Here is an 18,309-nt window from a genome sequence, read left to right as displayed (position 1 = left end):
AGGAAGGAATGTGTCTAAACCATTGGTGAGGCTGAGCAGGAGTCCCTGTGTCTGTCCCGAGGAACGGAAGTCATCCCGTCTAGGGCTGGCTCGCTCCTATGTCAAGGGCGGGCAGCGATGGGGGAGACAGACAGGTCACCGCCTCCTCCAAAAGCCTCCACGGGTGGCATCTGCAGCGATGAACAGCAGGTCCTATGGCAGCAGACTGACAACTGACCGCCGCACTGCCGGGGTACGAGGGTGAGTGCGCAGCCAATGGCAGGCGGTGTGTTGCAGCCACCAGATAGATAATTAATATGATTAGGAACACACAGAGCAAGCGTGCTCTTGCTGACGGAAAGGCCCAGTGGCATAATTACTGTTTTCTTACCAGCTCACTGTCTGTACACATTTCAAAGCCTGGCTGGTGTTAGACTGCTGTGTAAACATCAGTAAAATCCCAAGCGCCGGATCATCCGCATCCTTTGGCAAAATGGCTTTTTGTTTTTAGTGTTTTCATGCTTTTAAAGACGCATTTCAGGGCTGCAAACACTAGGAAGAAGGATCTCCATGCCTTGGACTAATCTTCGGGTTTATAGTGAGTTAACATCTCCCCCAAGTGAACATTTATTATGAAGGCTAATTAATCGCTTTCCAGTCACGGGAACTCTTTGCATTCAAAGAAAGTAGGATTCGCAAGCAAAGAATATACTGTTTATTAAAACAAAGCAAGGGAAACAAAAGGCTTCAAAATCCTTTCCGTGTAACGTAGCTTTAGTCAAAAAAAAACAAAATATACGAATGCCAGGAAAATGTACAGGTAGAAAAAGTATGCATTCACCAAGCGAAATGCAACATTAATTGAAATGAAAACTAAAGAAACGCTTTGTAGTCGCTTGGATTTCCCTAGGGGACAGCAAGTCAATGCTTATCAGCAGTCCTCAGAAGAGACAATTTTGATTAGTATCAGACCCATCTGACTCAGTCTATTAAACCCTGAAGGAGGATACTCTTCAGATATAAAAAGAGATGCCTTTGATTAATAATTCTACCCTATTGCCATTCCAAGCATTAACAACTATGTAGCACCTCTAGAAAGAGAGAGCCTTTGAATTCTAGGAAGACACACTTACTAAAATACCCAGGTGCCCACAAATGCTTCTCAGCTCTCCCTGCTGAGAAGAACCCAAGTTGTGAGGCGGGGGGGTCACTGCTGGAGAAGCAAAAACCTAGTCACATAATTTACTTCATGGTCTGCCGGTAGGGTCAGTGACTTATGACATAATTCCTGCTTGATGATAATGAAATTGACAAAAGCCTGAAGGCAGAGGGAGTGACTGGTCTTACACTCACCGCTGGCTGACTCCCTAGGCCTGACACGATCTATACCACAGCCGCCCGAGCGTATTTTCCTTTGCCTACCGATGGGTTCTGAGACGCACACACGAGAGGAAATTGCTTAGTCCACCATAAAGAGCCTCTGTGCTCAGTAGCTAACACGGGATTGTCACACAGAGGTGGGAGGAAATCGATTCCATTTTGGCTCTTTATTTGCAAACTTTTACCCCATCGGCACTGCTCTCCTCACATCGACGCGCTTCTGATGCTCAGGACCAGCCTTCGGCCGTACTCTCTGTAGTCCACCGGCTTCACGTCCACCACAGTGGCCTTAATTCGAGACTCGTCCTTCAAAGAGAGAAGCGGTTTGTGAGCGGTGGAAGCGTGGCGTGGAGCAGTGAAGCCCCTTTTGCTTCAGTGGTTTCAGTGAGCCCAGCGGGAGGGAACAGACACACGGGGCTCAGAGTTCAGTCATTCCGCTGAGTGACAGCCTAGTCCTGATGTCTGCGGCTGGGCGAGCAAACAGGTCCTTTATCTAGCACAGGCCCTTCTGATTCTTTACCCAAGCTCCCAAACACTCAGAAGCCTAGAATCCTTGTGAGACGGACTTTAGAGGGTTTCTCTAGTTTAATTTATTCTCTCTACTGCAGGGGATACAGACCAGAGAGGGCATGTGACTGGCCCAAAGCCACACAGCTAGTTCTGAAAGCTAAACTTTTAAACTTTCAAGAAAAGCTGAGCTGTGAAAGAAAGGACACCTGCAGCAGAGGGAGACGACTGAGCCCGTCCCGTCTCAGCTCGGGGAGGCAGCCTCTCTTCACCTCACCTTCCCTGTCCAGACACGATGGGGCTGAAGGACCCCAAAAACCCCCTCTGGCCCCACCCCACTCCCTGACATTGTTTCCCAGTGCATCTGATCCTATCTCATTTAACGTTGAGAGTAGCACGCCTAACAACAGGTATTAAGGTAAATACATGAGTACACCCTGCCATCAGCAGGGGCGTTTCTACCACTCCCCCGTCCCACTCCTACATTTACATTCTTGGACTGAATGGTGCCTTCCTGGGCAGAATGGAGGAAGCCCAGGAAGGCTGCACAGGCGAGCTCGGGGCTGTCACGCTGCTGTGTGCTTGGCCATTACTAAATCCAGTGACACTCATAAGCATAATCAAGAGCAAAGCTCTGAAGTCAGGCTGCCCGGGTTGGACTTCAGCTCGGTCACTTGCTAGCATACAACTTAGGCAGGTGACTTGTTCTCTGAACGCCCCCGTGCCTCTGTATGTATTCCTTCAGTGGCAAAATGGGGTAACAGTAGTTTCTACATATAGGGTTACTAGGCTCAAGTGAGATATTCCACGTGAAGGATGAAGAACAGTATCTGGCAGACAGCGCTCAATAATACTGTTTGATTATAACTCGGCCGGGCGCGGTGGCTCATGCCTATAATCCCGGCCCTTTGGGAGGCTGAGGCAGGTGGATCATGTGAGGTCAGGAGATCCAGACCAGCCTGGCCAACATGGTGAAACCCCGTCTCTATTAGAAATACAAAAATTAGCTGGGCATGGTGGCGGGTGCCGGTAATCCCAGCTACTCGAGGGGCTGAGGCAGGAGAATCACTTGAACCCGGGAGGCAGAGGCTGTAGTGAGCCGAGATTGTCCCACCGCACTCCAGCCTGGATGACAGAGACTCTGTCTCAAATACATACATACATACATAGTATTATGGTCACTTCAAGGAATTTTCAAGGTAGTTTTAACTACATGTGGTCTTTGTTTCATATACTGACTGACTTAGAAACGGGGGTCTCACTATGTTACCCAGGCCGGCCTTGAACTCCTGCCTCAGTCTCCCGAGTAGCCAGGACCACAGGCACACACCAGCACGCCCGGCTCGTATACTTAATATACTTATCCACAACCTAAATTTGTCAAAGATGTGACTCTACTGCATGCGTTATAATTTTTATCAGAACACAGACAAAACAATCCTAGGATTTCACAAAAAAACAAAAAAACAAAAACAACAACCAAAAAACCCCATACAGTATTCCCTACCCGCCGCCGTTGTTTGGACAGGACACTTAAGCTCTCTGTTTCCTCATCTGAAATGGGGACAGTAACAGTACTTGTGTTGTGCAAAGTCAGCACCGTGGTCCGGCACACGGTGCGTACAGAAACTCCCTGCCAGTGAGCGTCGCGGCTCTGCTGTGGGTGACAAACGGCACCTCCCCGCCACTAACCCTGCTGCCCTGGGCCCTTACTTACGTTGTAGGTCTCTACTTTGACCCTGACTCTGAATATGAAAGATCGGAAGTTGGCATTCTGGAAAACTTCTTCAAATGCCTGTTCGTTCTGCAAAAACAAATAGAAAACTTGACACATGGAAACCACGGGACAACTTGCAAACACCAATAAGACTTTTCCAAAGACTTCTGAAAACCACTCTCCCGGGTAGCATGAAATTACTTAGGAATGACTCACCTACAGGTAACATTACATAAAACTGTTCTGAGTAGAATTTTACGGAAAATTCAAACACTAATCAAATTGACAGAAGGTAGAATGGCAGTTGTCAGGGCCGGGGGAAGAGGGTTTTGGAAAAGGAGCTACTGCTCAATGTACGGAGTTTCAAATTGCCGTCCATGAACAATGGGTCTCCATTCTCCCCTTCCCTCGACACTTGGAAAACACAAGTCTGTCGTCTGTCTTTATGAATTTGCCTATTAAAAACAGTACTGGAAAAGGATGGGGGTGACAGGGGTACAGTAATGTGAATGTACCTAACGCCGCTAAATTGTACATGTAAAAATGGTTACAAAGGCAAATTCATTATGTGTGTTTTACTAGACACAAAAAATTAAAAACACTCTTGGGAATTTTCTAAGACTTTAAGGCCGGGCGCTATGGCTCACACTTGTAATCCCAGCACTTTGGGAGGCAGAAGCAAGCAGATCACCTGAGGTTGGGAGTTCAAGACCAGCCTGGCCAACATGGTGAAACCCCATCTATACTAAAAATACAAAAATTAGCTGGGCATGGTGGCAGGAGCCTGTAATTCCAGCTACTAGGGAGGCTGAAGCAGAAGAATTGCTTCAACCTGGGAGGCGGAGGCTACAGTGGGCTGAGACTGCACCACTGCACTCCAGCCTGGGCTACAGAGCGAGACTCCAAAAAAATAAAAAAATAAAAAAGAATTAAGAGGAGGTCAGGTATGGTGGCGCATGACTATAATCCCAAAGTTTTGGGAGACCAAGGTGGGAGGACCGCTTGGGGCCAGGAGTTCAAGACCAGCCTGGGCAACATAGCAAGACCCCATCTCTACCAAAAAAAAAAAAAAAATTAAGCCAGGTATGGTGGCATGTGCCAGTAGTCTCAGCTACTCAGGAGACTGAGGACTGAGGTGGGAGGACTGTCTGAGCCCAGGAGTGCCACACCATGGCACTCCAACCTGGGTGATGAGGCAAGACCTTATCTCAGATAAAAAAAAAAAAAAGGAAAAACACTCAGAAGAAAGTTTAATATAATTCATGATTTCAGCCTCTGTATTTATAGCTACTGATTTGGTGTGCAAGCAGAGAAGACTGTTGAAGTGGGCAAAGGCTAGGGAAGGCCTAAAAACAATCCTTTTCCCTCTGTCACTCCTCAAATGCAATTTGTTTCTTTCTTAAAAAAAAAAAAAACGGTCTGGTAAACAGGAATTAGAGAATATACTATGTACAAAGATGCATAAATAAATGTGTAATAACTATATTAACATAGTTGATCGAGACCCTTGACAAAAAAAAAAAAAAAAAAGAAATTAATAGTTCACACCAGCCTACCAGCCTTTCTGCAAGTCACGCCGAGCATGAGAGCAGCTTTGCTATACAGAACTCTATTCCATAAAGGTTACTTGATCAAAACCCAAACCCAAACCAAATGCATCCCCTGGACTTTCAGATATGAAAATAAAACAACGGGGCCGGGCGCGGTGGCTCAAGCCTGTAATCCCAGCACTTTTGGAGGCCGAGACGGGCGGATCATGAGGTCAGGAGATCAGGACCATCCTGGCTAACACGGTGAAACCCCGTCTCTACTAAAAAATACAAAAAACTAGCCGGGCGAGGTGGCGGGCGCCTGTAGTCCCAGCTACTCCGGAGGCTGAGGCAGGAGAATGGCGTGAACCCGGGAGGTGGGAGGCGGAGCCTGCCGAGAGCTGAGATCAGGCCATTGCACTCCAGCCTGGGCAACAGAGCGAGACTCCGTCTCAAAAAAAAAAAAAAAAGAAAAGAAAAGAAAAGAAAACAACGGGTTAAAGCTGGAGAAGATGACAGCAGCTGCCATTATACTTCCAAGCTGAGGGGCGTGGAGCACCTACTCCAGGATCTCACGGTTCCTCGGGGAAGTTTCTGTATGTCCTCATTCACCAGCAGTAAAAACAGTCAAATATAACAAGCTCATAAAAATTCCTGAAAGGCTGACTGGAGCCTTAAAATCTGATAGGAAAATTGAGGACCAGGTAAAAACAGACAAAAGATACTATCACACTTTAAAGTCAGTTCTAGTTATTTCTGTAACAGGATTTGTTGAGACTATTTTGAGAGATCTCATGGACAATTTAAAAAAAGAGTCAGGGGCAGAGCCCAAACAGAACTGGGGACAGGAAAGGAAAAGAAAAACACACCAGAACAAACGGCAAAGCCTTTCATCTTTGTGGCCTTTACAAGTGCTCCAACCAATTTGGAGGAAATCGGGGAAAAAACCACCTACAGACAGGTGCCCATTTATGTGGCCCAGAAAACATAGCTTTTATTGTTCTTCCTTATGTTTTATCTGAGCAACTACCCTTCCTAAATTCAGCATTATTAGCAATCTATTCTGTGCATTAAATAAACCTCATGTGTGAAAATGCAAACTTATAAAACTGAAATGGACAAAGTTATCTTAAGGAAGAAAGTCACTTCATAAGAATTGCATCTGATGGGCTAAGATGGCAGGCACCTTATATGTGGATTTATTATTACTGTTTTATAGGACAGACCCAGGAACTTGATATATGTGCATTTAAACCAGGATCTGACTCCACTTTTCTGGAACGTATTTACTATGTTAAAAAAGCATGCCTGTAATAATTCAGGTTGTTTCAAGGACACCTCCCGATCTAAGTCATCTCAGGCACACTAGCTCTGAGTGCTAATAGGAACAGGAGAAATGAGTGGCTTAGACTTTGAAAGTGCTCTGGTTTTAAAGTACTTTTATATACATTATTTCAATGTTAAGCACATCCAAAATGGACAAAATTAGACAACACCAGATGAGCTCTTAAATAATTATCAGGCTGAGAAACTGTATACAATACCTAAAAGAAACGTATTTCTTCCTCATAGGGTTTCCAATGATTCAGTATAGAAATAATGTTTACAAAACATGTAGCCCAAAGTCTGGCACTTACTAAGTGCTCCATAAATATTTCTGAAGATAGTGATTATTTGGGTGATGATAATGATGATATACGCAGAACAGTATATGAAAAGACCCTGCACAGCAATTAGGAGACCTGACAGGTCTTAGTCCCCAGATCTGTCCCTAATTGTTAAGCTATCTTGAATTACTGTCTCAAATTCTGCAGCAGAATTTTCTACTGGGCTCATATGGAGTTAATATCATCTGCCTCTAATTGCTTATAAAGACACTAAGAGGCTCAACTGGGTAAAAAGGACCTTTGAAAAATGTAAAGTACAAAACAGATTTACCTAATAAATGATTTTCTCGTTCTTTGCATGCAAAACAAACAAACAAACAAACAAACAAACTAAAAAATATTAAACAACAAAAAGAGGGTCAGTGTTGGGCAAGGCGCGGTGGCTCACACCTGTAATCCCAGTACTTTGGGAAGCTGAAGCGGGCAGATCACAAGGTCAGGAGTTTGAGACCAGCCCGGCCAACATGGTGGAACCCCGTCTCTACTGAAAATACAAAAATTAGCCAGGCGTGGTGGCAGGCACCTGTAATCCCAGCTACTTAGGAGGTTGGGGCAGGAGAATCACTTGAACCCGGGAAGCAGAGGTTACAGTGAGCCGAGACTGCGCCACTGCACTCCAGCCTGGGTGGCAGAGCTAGACTCTGTCTCAAAACAAACAAACAAAAAATAGAAAAAAAAAAAAAAAAAAAATACTCCAAACAGTGTGTGTGTGTGTGTGTGTGTGTGTGTGGTCAGTGTTATAGGATGAGAACCATTAAAAGTTATAAAAGTTATAATAAAATATGTGGCTGACCTTGTCTTTTAATTCCCCCAGATAAGCAGCATTTTGTCCAAGGATAGCTTCAGCAGACTCCTGGAAACAAGTCACCCACTGATTCTCTTGAAAATCTGCAATATTTACCTAGAAAACACAATTCTACATTATTTCAGCAAAGAAATAATAAAAAGAAGACACACTAAGAAGATGGGGAGAGGTTAATGTTCTTTTTCCACTTATTAAAATAATTTCCAGAGAGGGCCAGGTGCAGTGAGACCATGCCTGTAATCCCAGCACTTTGGGAGGCCGAGGCGGGTGGATCACTTGAGGTCAGGAGTTTGAAACCAGCCTGGCCAATATAGTGAAACCCTGTCTCTACTAAAAGTACAAAAATCAGCCAGGCATGGCAGCATGCGCCTATAATCCCAGCTGCTCAGGAGGCTGAGGCGGGAGAATCACTTGATCCTGGGAGGCGGAAGCTGCAGTGAGCCGAGATCGTGCCATTGCACTCCAGCCTGGGTGACAGAGACAGGCTCATCAGATTCGTTCCTGTCCAGGTGCAGCTGGCTTTGGATGAAGGGTTTTGAGTGTATCGGGGGAGTTCTTCTGCATTTTCAATTGTCCACCCTGTAGTCACTGGGAGGAGTTTCGTGAGACGGCTCTGTCACAGATGGGCACCCAGACAACTGAAGAGCCTGCCCGTGGGCCTCCGTCAGTCACCAAATTGACCTGGCAAAGGACATCAGCAATCAAGTGTCTCCCATGGGGCTGTGGTGTAAAATTAAATAGGAGAAAGTCAAGGAAGAAAGAAGATCTCAAAGAATCCACTTGCTAAAGTAAAAGCCTTTGTAGAAATCAGAGTAGTTTTTCTTTAAGGCATCATTTTGACGATTTTACATCTTCATTTTGCATGTGTACTAGGCTTTTAATAGAGGGAACGTGATGATGAAAAATAAGGTGACGAAACCAGTTAAAAGCGCAAAGCGCTCTCAATACACAGCAACAGGATCATATCCTGGGCTCACACTTCCTTTACCCTGCACTATCCTTCCAAGAAGCAAAGAGTATCTCATTACATAAGGCAAGAACTGTAACGACGCAGACGTGTGATAAATATCAAATCAAACAAGTGTGCGGGAGATTGTGCTGTGGAGGAGTTTAACAGAAAGGCTGATGTTTCCATAAACTAAAACAAATTTTCTTCATCTTAGTTCAATGAGAAGTTTATAGTTTACGAAAAATGAGCCTTAATGTAGAACTTTCCTGCTAAACTTACATTTCATTTTATTTTACTTACTTATTATTAATTAATTAATTTATTTTTTTGAGACGGAGTCTCGCTCTGTTGTCCAGGCTGGAATGTGGTGATGCGATCTCCGCTCACTGCAAGCTCGGCCTCCCGGGTAAACGCCATTCTCCTGCCTCAGCCTCCCAAGGAGCTGGGACTACAGGCTCCCGCCACCACGCCTGGCTGATTTTTTTTGTATTTTTAGTAGAGACGGGGTTTCACCATGTTAGCCAGGATGGTCTCGATCTCCTGATCTTGTGATCCACCCACCTCAGCCTCCCAAAGTGCTGGGATTACAGGCACGAGCCAGTGCGCCCGGCCTTACTTATTTATTTTTTAAAGACAAGGTCTGACTCTGTCATCCAGGCTGGAGTGCAGTGTCACGATCACGGCTCACTGCAGCCTTGACCTCTCGGGCTCAAGCGATCCTCCTACCTTGGCCTCATGAGTAGCTGGGACAAGTGCATACCACCACGGCCAGCTAATTTTACTTTCTGTAGAGATAGGGTCTTGCCATGTTGCCCAGGCTGATATCGAACTCCTGGCCTCAAGCAATCATCCTGCCTCAGTCTTCCAAAGTGCTGGAGTTATAGGTATGAGCCACTGCGCCTGGCCAATATGAACATTTTTAAGGCTTCTGATATATTACTGCCAAATCATCTTTTGGAAAAATGTGAAACTGTTTTCTTTTTTTGAGACGTGGTTTTGCTTGTCGCCCAGGCTAGAATGCAATGGCGCGATCTCGGCTCACTGCAACCTCCGCCTCCCGGGTTCAAGTGATTCTCCTGCCTCAGCCTCCCAAGTAGCTGGGACTACAGGTGCCCGCCACCACACCCAGCTAATTTTTGTATTTTTAGTAGAGACGGGGTTTCTCCATGTTGGCCAGGCTGGTCTCAAACTCCTGACCTCAGGTGATGCACCTGCCTCGGCCTCCCAAAATGCTAGGATTACAAAAGTGAGCCACCATGCCCGGCCTAAACTGTTTTCTTAAACTGCTATTATTGCCTAGTTGAAAGCAAAACAAGGCCGGGCGCGGTGGCTCAAGCCTGTAATCCCAGCACTTTGGGAGGCCGAGACGGGCGGATCACGAGGGCAGGAGATCGAGACCATCCTGGCTAACACTGTGAAACCCCGTCTCTATTAAAAAATACAAAAAATCTAGCCGGGCGAGGTGGCGGGCGCCTGTAGTCCCAGCTACTTGGGAGGCTGAGGCAGGAGAATGGCATAAACCCGGGAGGCGGAGCTTGCAGTGAGCCAGTGAGCTGAGATCCGGCCACTGCACTCCAGCCCGGGCGACAGAGCGAGACTCCGTCTCAAAAAAAAAAAAAAAAAGGAAAGCAAAACAAAACAAAATAAAAATCTTAAGGCTAGGTGCAGTGGCTCAGGCTTGTAATCCCAGCACTTTGGGAGGCTGAGGTGAGAGGGTAACTTGACGCCAAGAATTTGAAACCAGCCTCAACAGCAGAGCGAGACCCTGTCTCTACAATAAAATAATTTTAAAAATTAGCTGGGTGTGGTGGTGCACCCCTGTAGTCGCAGCTACTTGGGAGGCCAAGGTGGAAGGACTGCTTAAGCTCAGGAGGTTGGGGCCACGGTGAGCGGTGACGATGCCACTGCACTCTATTCTGAGCAACAGAGTGAGACCTCTGTTTTTTTTAAAAAATGTAAAAACCCAACTTGACAACTTTTTTTTTTAACGTTTTTAAAACAGAAAGAAACAATTCTTAAAATGCAAAAAAGCAATCTCACATCAGCACACCGTCAGGTTCCTCTGAAGTTAGCAATACTAAAGCTAGAGAACAGATTATCCACATGAAAATAACTCAATACAGGCATTGGCTGTGTAAGCACAATCACTGCTGTCTAAAAACGCCATTTCAAATTAATCTATCTTCATAGCAGTTATTAGCAGACACCTGTCACTGACGCTATGATTGTATGACATACACGAAAGACTGAAATCAGCTGGGGGAATCTCAACACCACTTTCTGGCGTGAAAAAGAGGAAGAATAAGCTCTTCCACACCTACTCACCTGCAGGCTTCCTACCAGGAATGCCTTTGTTTCTACTGTTGTGACCACAGCGCCTGGCACACGGGACAGCCTCAATGAACACAACTGTGGTTCTCATCTACCGAGGCTACTTACTGACAGGATCATGCGGTACTTGAAATTGGGAAATTCCGTGTCGCACTTCTCACAGCGGTACAACCCGTTCTGTTGATCAATCACTTTCTTATTGCAGTCCTGAGTCGGGCAGGCTTGGTACATGCAGTTCTCTTTGCGAAGATACACCACTGTCGCCACAGAAGTGAAGTAGTCCGGCTTCGGGAGAAAAGAATGGCATGAGGCGTGGCGCAGCGAGCCCGCTCGGGATCAGACTGAGAGGCAGTTCAAAGCTTGCCCTTACGTTTAGGTGGTAAGTGTTTATATATGCCAATCCTCAAGATCACAAATGATTACAGGGAATAATTCATTCCGTAGTTTTAGAAATCACATGTGCCAAGTACAAAACCCATGAAAGTAATAAGCCAAGTTCTAATAAGCCAAGTTCTAAGGCATATAATTCCTTAACAATAAAAGTGTTAATTCTAAATTAGACTGAGTTAATCAAAAGTGAAATTGTTTCCTCTCTGCTGGAAGACTATGAAAGACAAAGATTTGTTTCTCCTGATCCTCTGATCCTCCAAAGGCCACAGATCTAGGAAATACAGAATGCGGACCACGCAAATCCAGTGCAGCAACGATCAGCCATTCCTCCCACGTTAAAAACACGACAGTCATTTCTAGGCCTAGATTCACCTGCTCCTTGTTTAGGCCAGGGATCAGCAAGCTCCTACTGTAAAAAGCCGAATGGTAAATATTTCAGGCCTTAGCAGCCATTTGGTCATACTCTCCGCTGCAACTACAGGCGCACCTCACTTTACCGTGCTTTGCTTTACTGCACTTGACAGGGCATTTTTCACAGATTGAAGACTTGTGGCGCCCCTGGGTCAAGTAAATGCACAGTTTTCCCAATAGCAGGTACCCATTTTATGTCTCTCTGTCACATTTTGGTAATTCTTGCAAGATTTCAAACTTTTTCATCGTGTGTGTGTGTGTGTGTGTGTGTATATATATATATATATATTTTTTTTTTTTTCTTTGAGACAGAGCCTTGCTCTGTCGCCCAGGCTGGGGTGCTGTGAGTGGCGTGATCTCGGCTCACTGCAAGCTCTGCCTCCCAGGTTCAAGTGATTCTTCTGCCTCAGCCACCCAAGTAGCTGGGACTACAGGCATGCACTACCACACCTGGCTAATTTTTGTATTTTTTAGTAGAGATGGGGTTTTGCCATGTTGGCCAGGCTGGTCTCTAACTCCAAACCTCAAGTGATTCACCCACCCTGACCTCCCAAAGTGCTAGGATTACAGCAATAAACCACCATGCCTGGTCCTTTTTCATTATTATTACATCTGTTATGGTGGGTTTTTTTTGTTGTTGTTGTTTGAGACGGAGTCTTGCTCTGTCACCAGGCTAGAGTGCAGTGGCACGATCTCAGCTCACTGCAATCTCTGCCTTCCAGGGTCAAGCGATTCTCCTGTCTCAGCCTCCCGAGTAGCTGGGACTACAGGTGTGTGCCACCACCAGGCCCACCTAATTTTTGTATTTTCAGTAGAGACGGGGTTTTACCATGTTGGCCAGGATGGTCATGATTTCCTGACGTCAGGTGATCCGCCTGTCTCGGCCTCCCAAAGTGCTGGGATTACAGGCGTGAGCCACTGCGCCTGGTCTATGGTGATCTTTAATGGCACTACTGTAGTTGTTTTGGGGTGCCACTAACTACACCCATATAAGACGGGGAACTTATATTGATAAATGTTGTATGTACGCTGACTGATCCTCCAATTAACTATTCCCGTCCCTCTCCTTTGAACACGTAAAGAAGAAAGCAAACAGTCTTATTGCTGATACGGAGAAAGTTGTAGTGGTCTGGATAGAAGATCAAGCCACAACATTCTCTTAAGCCAAAGCCTAATCCAGAGCAAGGCCTCACCTTTCTTCAATTCTATGAAGGCTGAGAGGTGAGAAAGCTGCAGAAGACGGCAGGTGCAGTGGCTCACGCCTGTAATCCCAGCACTTTGGGAGGCAGAGGTGAGAGGATTACCTAAGCCCAGGAGTTTGATACCAGCCAGGCAACATAGTGAGACCCAGTCTCTACAAAAAACTGTTAGGGCATGGTGGTGTGCACCTGTAGTCTCAGCTACTCTGGAGGCTGAGGTGAGCTGAGATTGTGCCACTGCACTCCAGCCTGGGTGACAAAGTGAGACTCAGTAAAAAAAAAAAAAAAAAAAAAAGCTGTAGAAGAAAAGATGGAAGTTAGCAGATGTTGGTTCATGAGGTTTAAGGAAATAAGTCGTCTCCATAACAAAAGTGCAAAGTGAAGTAGCAAGTGCTGATGGAGAAACTGCAGCAAGTTCTCCAGAAGACCCAGCTAAGACCACCAATGAAGGTGGCTGCACTCAACAACCGAGTTCAGCGGAGACAGAACAGTCTCCTGGAAGAAGATGCCATCAAGAACATTCATCCTAGACAGTAGAAATCAATGCCTGGCTTCAAAGCTTCAAAGGACAGGCTAACCGTCCTGTCAGCCGCCAATGCAGCTGGGGACTATAAGGTGAAGCCAGGGCTCGCTGACCGTGTCAAAAATCCTAGGGCTTGTAAGAACTACGCTAAATCTACTTTGCCTCTGCTTTATAAATAGAACCTCAAAGCCTGGATGACAGCGTATCTATTTATAGTGTGGTTTATTGACTGTTTTGAGCCCACTGTTGAGACCTACTGCTCAGAAAAAGAGATTCCTTTAAAAATACGACTGCTCGGCCGGGCGCGGCGGCTCAAGCCTGTAATCCCAGCACTTTGGGAGGCCGAGACGGGCAGATCACGAGGTCAGCAACGGGTCTCCCACGTTGCTCAGTCGAACTCCTGGGCTCATGTGATCCACTGGCTAACACAGTGAAACCCTGTCTCTACTAAAAAATACAAAAAACTAGCTGGGCGAGGTGGCGGGCGCCTGTAGTCCCAGCTACTCGGGAGGCTGAGGCAGGAGAACGGCCTAAACCCGGGAGGCGGAGCTTGCTGTGAGCTGAGATCCAGCCACTGCACTCCAGCCTGGGCGACAGAGCAAGACTCCGTCTCAAAAAAAAAAAAAAGAAAAAAAAAATACGACTGCTCATTGACAATGCACCTGTTCACCCGAGGGCTCAATGGACACACAGTAAAGGAGATTTAATATACTGACAATGCACCTGTTCACCCGAGGGCTCAACAGAGACATACAGTACAAGGAGATTAATATTGTTTTCATGCTTGATAACAACATCTATTCTGCAGCCCATGCAGATCAAGGAGTGATTTTGACTTTTTAAGTCTAAGAGACACATTTCACGAGGCAATAGCTGCCAGAGTGATTCCTCTGATGGATCTGGGGAAAGTAAATTGAAAATCTGAAAAGGATTCACCATTCTAGATGCTATTAAGAACAGTTGGCTGGGCACAGTGGCTCACGCCTGTAACCCCTGGCACTTTGGGAGGCTGAGGCAGGGAGATCCCTTGAACCCAGGAGTTTGAGAGCAGCCTGGGCAATGTGGCAAAATGCCGTCTCTACAAAAAACACAATTAGCCAGGTGTGGTAGCACCTGTAGTCCCAGCTTGGGAGCCTGGGAGGTGGAGACTGCAGTGAGCTGTCATCAAGCCACTGCACGCCGGCCTGAGTGACAGAATGAGACCCTGTCTCAAATTTAAAAAAAAAAAAAAAAGGAACATTCATGATTCATGGGAGGAGGCTGAAATCCCAACACTGACAGGAGTTTAGAACAAGTTGATTCCCAACCTCATGGTTGACACTGAGGCTTCAAGACTTCGGTGGAGGAGGGACCTGCAGATGTGATGAAAACAAGAGAACTAGAATCAGAAGGGGAGCCTGAAAATGGGCCTGAACTGCTGTAATCTCAGGATCAAACCTGAACGGATGAGGAGCTGCTCCTTACGATGGGCAAGGAAAGTGGTTTCTTGAGATGAAATCTCTTCTAGTGAGGATGCTATGAGCATTGTTGAAAGGACAACAAAGGATTTAGAATTCGCAAATCCTTTTGCGATAGTTGATAAAGCAGTGACAGGACCTGAGAGGGACAGACTCCAATTTGAAAAAGTTCTATTGTGGGTAAAATGCTGTCAAACAGCATCACCTGCTACGGAGAAATCTTTCGTGAAAGGAAGAGTCAACCAACATGGCAAACTTCACTGCTGTCTTATTTTAAGAAACTGACAAAGACACCCCGATATTCAGCAACCATCACCGTGATCAGCCAGCCATCCACACTGAAACAAACCCCCACTAACGAGAAGATGACGACTTGCTGAAGGCTCAGATGATTGTCAGCATTTTTTAGCAAGTAAGTTTTTGTTTTTAAGAGAAGGGGTCTCCCACGTTGCTCAGTCGAACTCCTGGGCTCATGTGATCCACTTGCTTCAGCCTCCCAGGTGGCTGGGATTACAGAGAACTGAAAGACTGGGTGTCCCATGACAGGACAACAAGGATCTGTCCAGTGTTTGATTCTCGAGATATTCTATAAGAGCACCGTAAAAGCTGTTGTTGACAATGATGGATGAGGGTATACAGTGAAATGAGAGAGTAGGAAGGAAACTACACTGTATATAATGAAAATAAAAGAGCAGGCATTGCTATTTTAGGAGCATAAAGGAGAAATAAACGATCTAAATACTGAACTGCTGGCAGAATACAGGTTTAGATCAAGATGGGAGGCGGGTCATTAAATACAAACACTGACAGGAAAGCTGCAACTAAAAGTCAAATATCAGGGCCGATCCTTGTCAGGGAATGCCGGCAGCTCTCAGCCTACGAGGTTAATACACTGTCTTCTACAGCCAGGAACAGCACCGTGAAACTGCTTCATGTCTGACACTGAGCCAGACGAATGCTCATCTCAAAAAACATCTTTCTGGGCCGGGTGCGGTGGCTCAAGCCTGTAATCCTAGCACTTCGGGAGGCCGAGACGGGCGGATCACGAGGTCAGGAGATCGAGACCACCCTGGCTAATACGGTGAAACCCCGACTCTACTAAAGAATACAAAAAACTAGCCGGGCGACGAGGCGGGCGCCTGTAGTCCCAGCTACTTGGGAGGCGGAGGCAGGAGAATGGCGTAAACCTGGGAGGCGGAGCTTGCAGTGAGCTGAGATCTGGCCACCACACTCCAGCCTGGGCGACAGAGCCAGACTCTGTCTCAAAAAAAAAAAAAAAAAAAAAAAAAAACATCTTTCTGGTATGTGGGAACTTTAATTTGCAGGAAGGATCACAGAAAAGACACATGGGCCCGCAGGCAGCTGATATGATACCACAAAACTCGACTGTCACCCCTGCTCCAAGATCCCTCTCAGAACTGACTCTAAGAGTTCTTCAGACTCTCCTGCCTCCAGTCCCCTGAGGGTTAACACACACTCCCATGAGCCCACCTGGCTACTTCCCTTGCCAGTGAATCTCAACCCCCACGTCACACTCGGGTCACAGCCCCGGGTAAGAATTACAGCTCAGACAGCTGGTGTTGGAAGTCAAGTTCCTGAATCTATCCTCCCGCACACTTTGCAGGCCTCTGTGAAGGTGGTTAGGAATGCTGGGTACCTTGTCGCCTTGGCCCAGGTTCTCGGATTTGACCTCGTACAGGGTTTTCCAGTTGGTGTTGGCCCCTCCAACTCCGCCGCTCTTTAGATCAGAGATGGAAACACCATCTAAGGCTTGTCCTTCTGCATCAAACCTGAGAACGTGAACAAACAGCGGATGACGAGTCCTTGGTATGACAGGCTTCTCAACACGCGACTCGTTGCTTGCTATATGCCAGACACAGGTTTCCCACCACCCGCCCAGCTTCCACACAGGTCACAGTCACCTCGGCTGAGGTCAGTATCTTCGTAATTCTATCTTTTTTTAAATATTTAAATTAAACAAAAAAATGGTGTCAGCGTTTCACTCTGTCAGCCAGGCTGGAGTGCAATGATACAATCATGGTTCAAGGCAGCGCTGACCTCCTGAGCTCAAGGGATCCTCCCACCCTAGCCCCGCTAAGTAACCGGGACTACTATGCCCAGGCCCATTAAAAATTTTTTTTTTTTTTTTTTTTTAGAGATAGGGTCTTGCTATGTTGACCAGGCTGAGCTCAAACTCCTGGACTCAGGCAATCCTCCTCCCTTGGCCTCCCAAAGTGCTGGGATTTCAGGGCGTGAGGCACTGGTCCGGGCCCAAAGTCTACTGAAGAAACGGAATGACCTCTCTTTGAATCCCAGTTGCTTTGATGCCCCCCAGTGGTGAAGAGAATCACTGCCAAAGTACCGAAGAATCCTTTCTTTAACTAGCCTTGCCTATCAGCAGCGGCCGGACCACCCCAGGCCTAAAATCAGAAACCGGGAAAGTCAACAACCAGTAAGCTATGAAGTGGCCGTCTGGGCTAGTCCTTTAGGCTACTAATGCTCATTCTCAGCCAGCAGCTGCGTTCTGATCTTCCCCGAAATGTATCAGTACGGAGAGGGACAGTCAATACACCGTGGTAGCAAAAGGGTTTCCATGAAAGGCCTCCTATGCCTGATACAGAAGCCAAAAGTGTTTTTTTTTGTTTTGAGACAGTCTTGCTTTGTCACCCAGGATGGAGTGTAGTGGTACTAACTTGGCTCGCTGCAACATCCACCTCCTGGCAAGCGATTCTCATGCCTCAGCCTCCTGAGTTAACTGGGACTACAGGCACGTGCCACCACGCCTGGCTGATTTTTGTGTTTTTTGTAAAGACAAGGTTTCACCATGTTGGCCAGGCTGGTCTTGAACTCCTGGCCTCAAACAATTGCCCACCTTGGCCTCCCAAAGTGCTGGGATTACAGGCGTGAGCTATCGTGCCTGTTCCAAAAGATTTTATAAACCAGAGCAACGAATCAGAAGGCATTATCTTTTTTCTTGTAGATTTACTTTCTTAGTGAAATTTTACTTTTCCTAATACTGAAGTTAAATTAATTTGTATTAAATTATGAAAACTGATTGTACTTCTTGATCACCCATCAACTGATATGAAGGAAAAGGGGCCAAGGAGAAAGTGCTCAGGATCACAGCTGCGGCAGAGGGAGCCGGTCTGAGATGAAAGGCGTGCCAAACACCATTCGACGGTGGGTAACCGCACAAAGAACAGGCTCCCGAAACAGAGACCACTGAACAGAATGGATGGTGCCGTAAGCTGCAGACAACTGCCTTCTCCTGTCAGGTCAGCGGCTAAATCCCTCACAGGGGCACAGCAAGGCCCATAAATCTGTTTCACCACTACTAGCTACACAAGTTTACGTGTTTCGAAAGCTCCAAGGACACATTTGCCACCAAAGACCACTCGTCAGGAGTGGTGACGAGCAAGAGCAAGGAGAGAGGTGGCCCTTCCTTTTTTTTTTTTTTTTTTTTTT

At 46.4% G+C, this 18,309-nt stretch overlaps 1 protein-coding gene across 1 annotated transcript in view; it reads right to left on the bottom strand.

The window, feature by feature from the left end:
* Positions 1–666: 666 nt before the first annotated feature.
* RPA1 (replication protein A1) overlaps positions 667–18,309 on the bottom strand; it is a 63,549-nt gene continuing 45,906 nt past the window's right edge. Inside the window, exons 13-17 of the mRNA XM_026449621.1 lie at positions 16,502–16,634; positions 10,973–11,149; positions 7,573–7,680; positions 3,584–3,670; positions 667–1,665 (exon numbers count right to left, since the gene is read on the bottom strand). Of these exons, the coding sequence (XP_026305406.1) occupies positions 1,564–1,665; positions 3,584–3,670; positions 7,573–7,680; positions 10,973–11,149; positions 16,502–16,634 (607 nt within the window). The 3' untranslated portion in view covers positions 667–1,563. The remainder of the gene's footprint in view (positions 1,666–3,583; positions 3,671–7,572; positions 7,681–10,972; positions 11,150–16,501; positions 16,635–18,309) is intronic.

This window comes from Piliocolobus tephrosceles, chromosome 16 (assembly GCF_002776525.5).
Source record: "Piliocolobus tephrosceles isolate RC106 chromosome 16, ASM277652v3, whole genome shotgun sequence".
NCBI classification, from domain to species: domain Eukaryota; kingdom Metazoa; phylum Chordata; class Mammalia; order Primates; family Cercopithecidae; genus Piliocolobus; species Piliocolobus tephrosceles.
The sequence above is the reverse complement of the archived record's forward strand: the minus strand, read 5'-3'. Positions and strand labels throughout refer to the sequence as shown.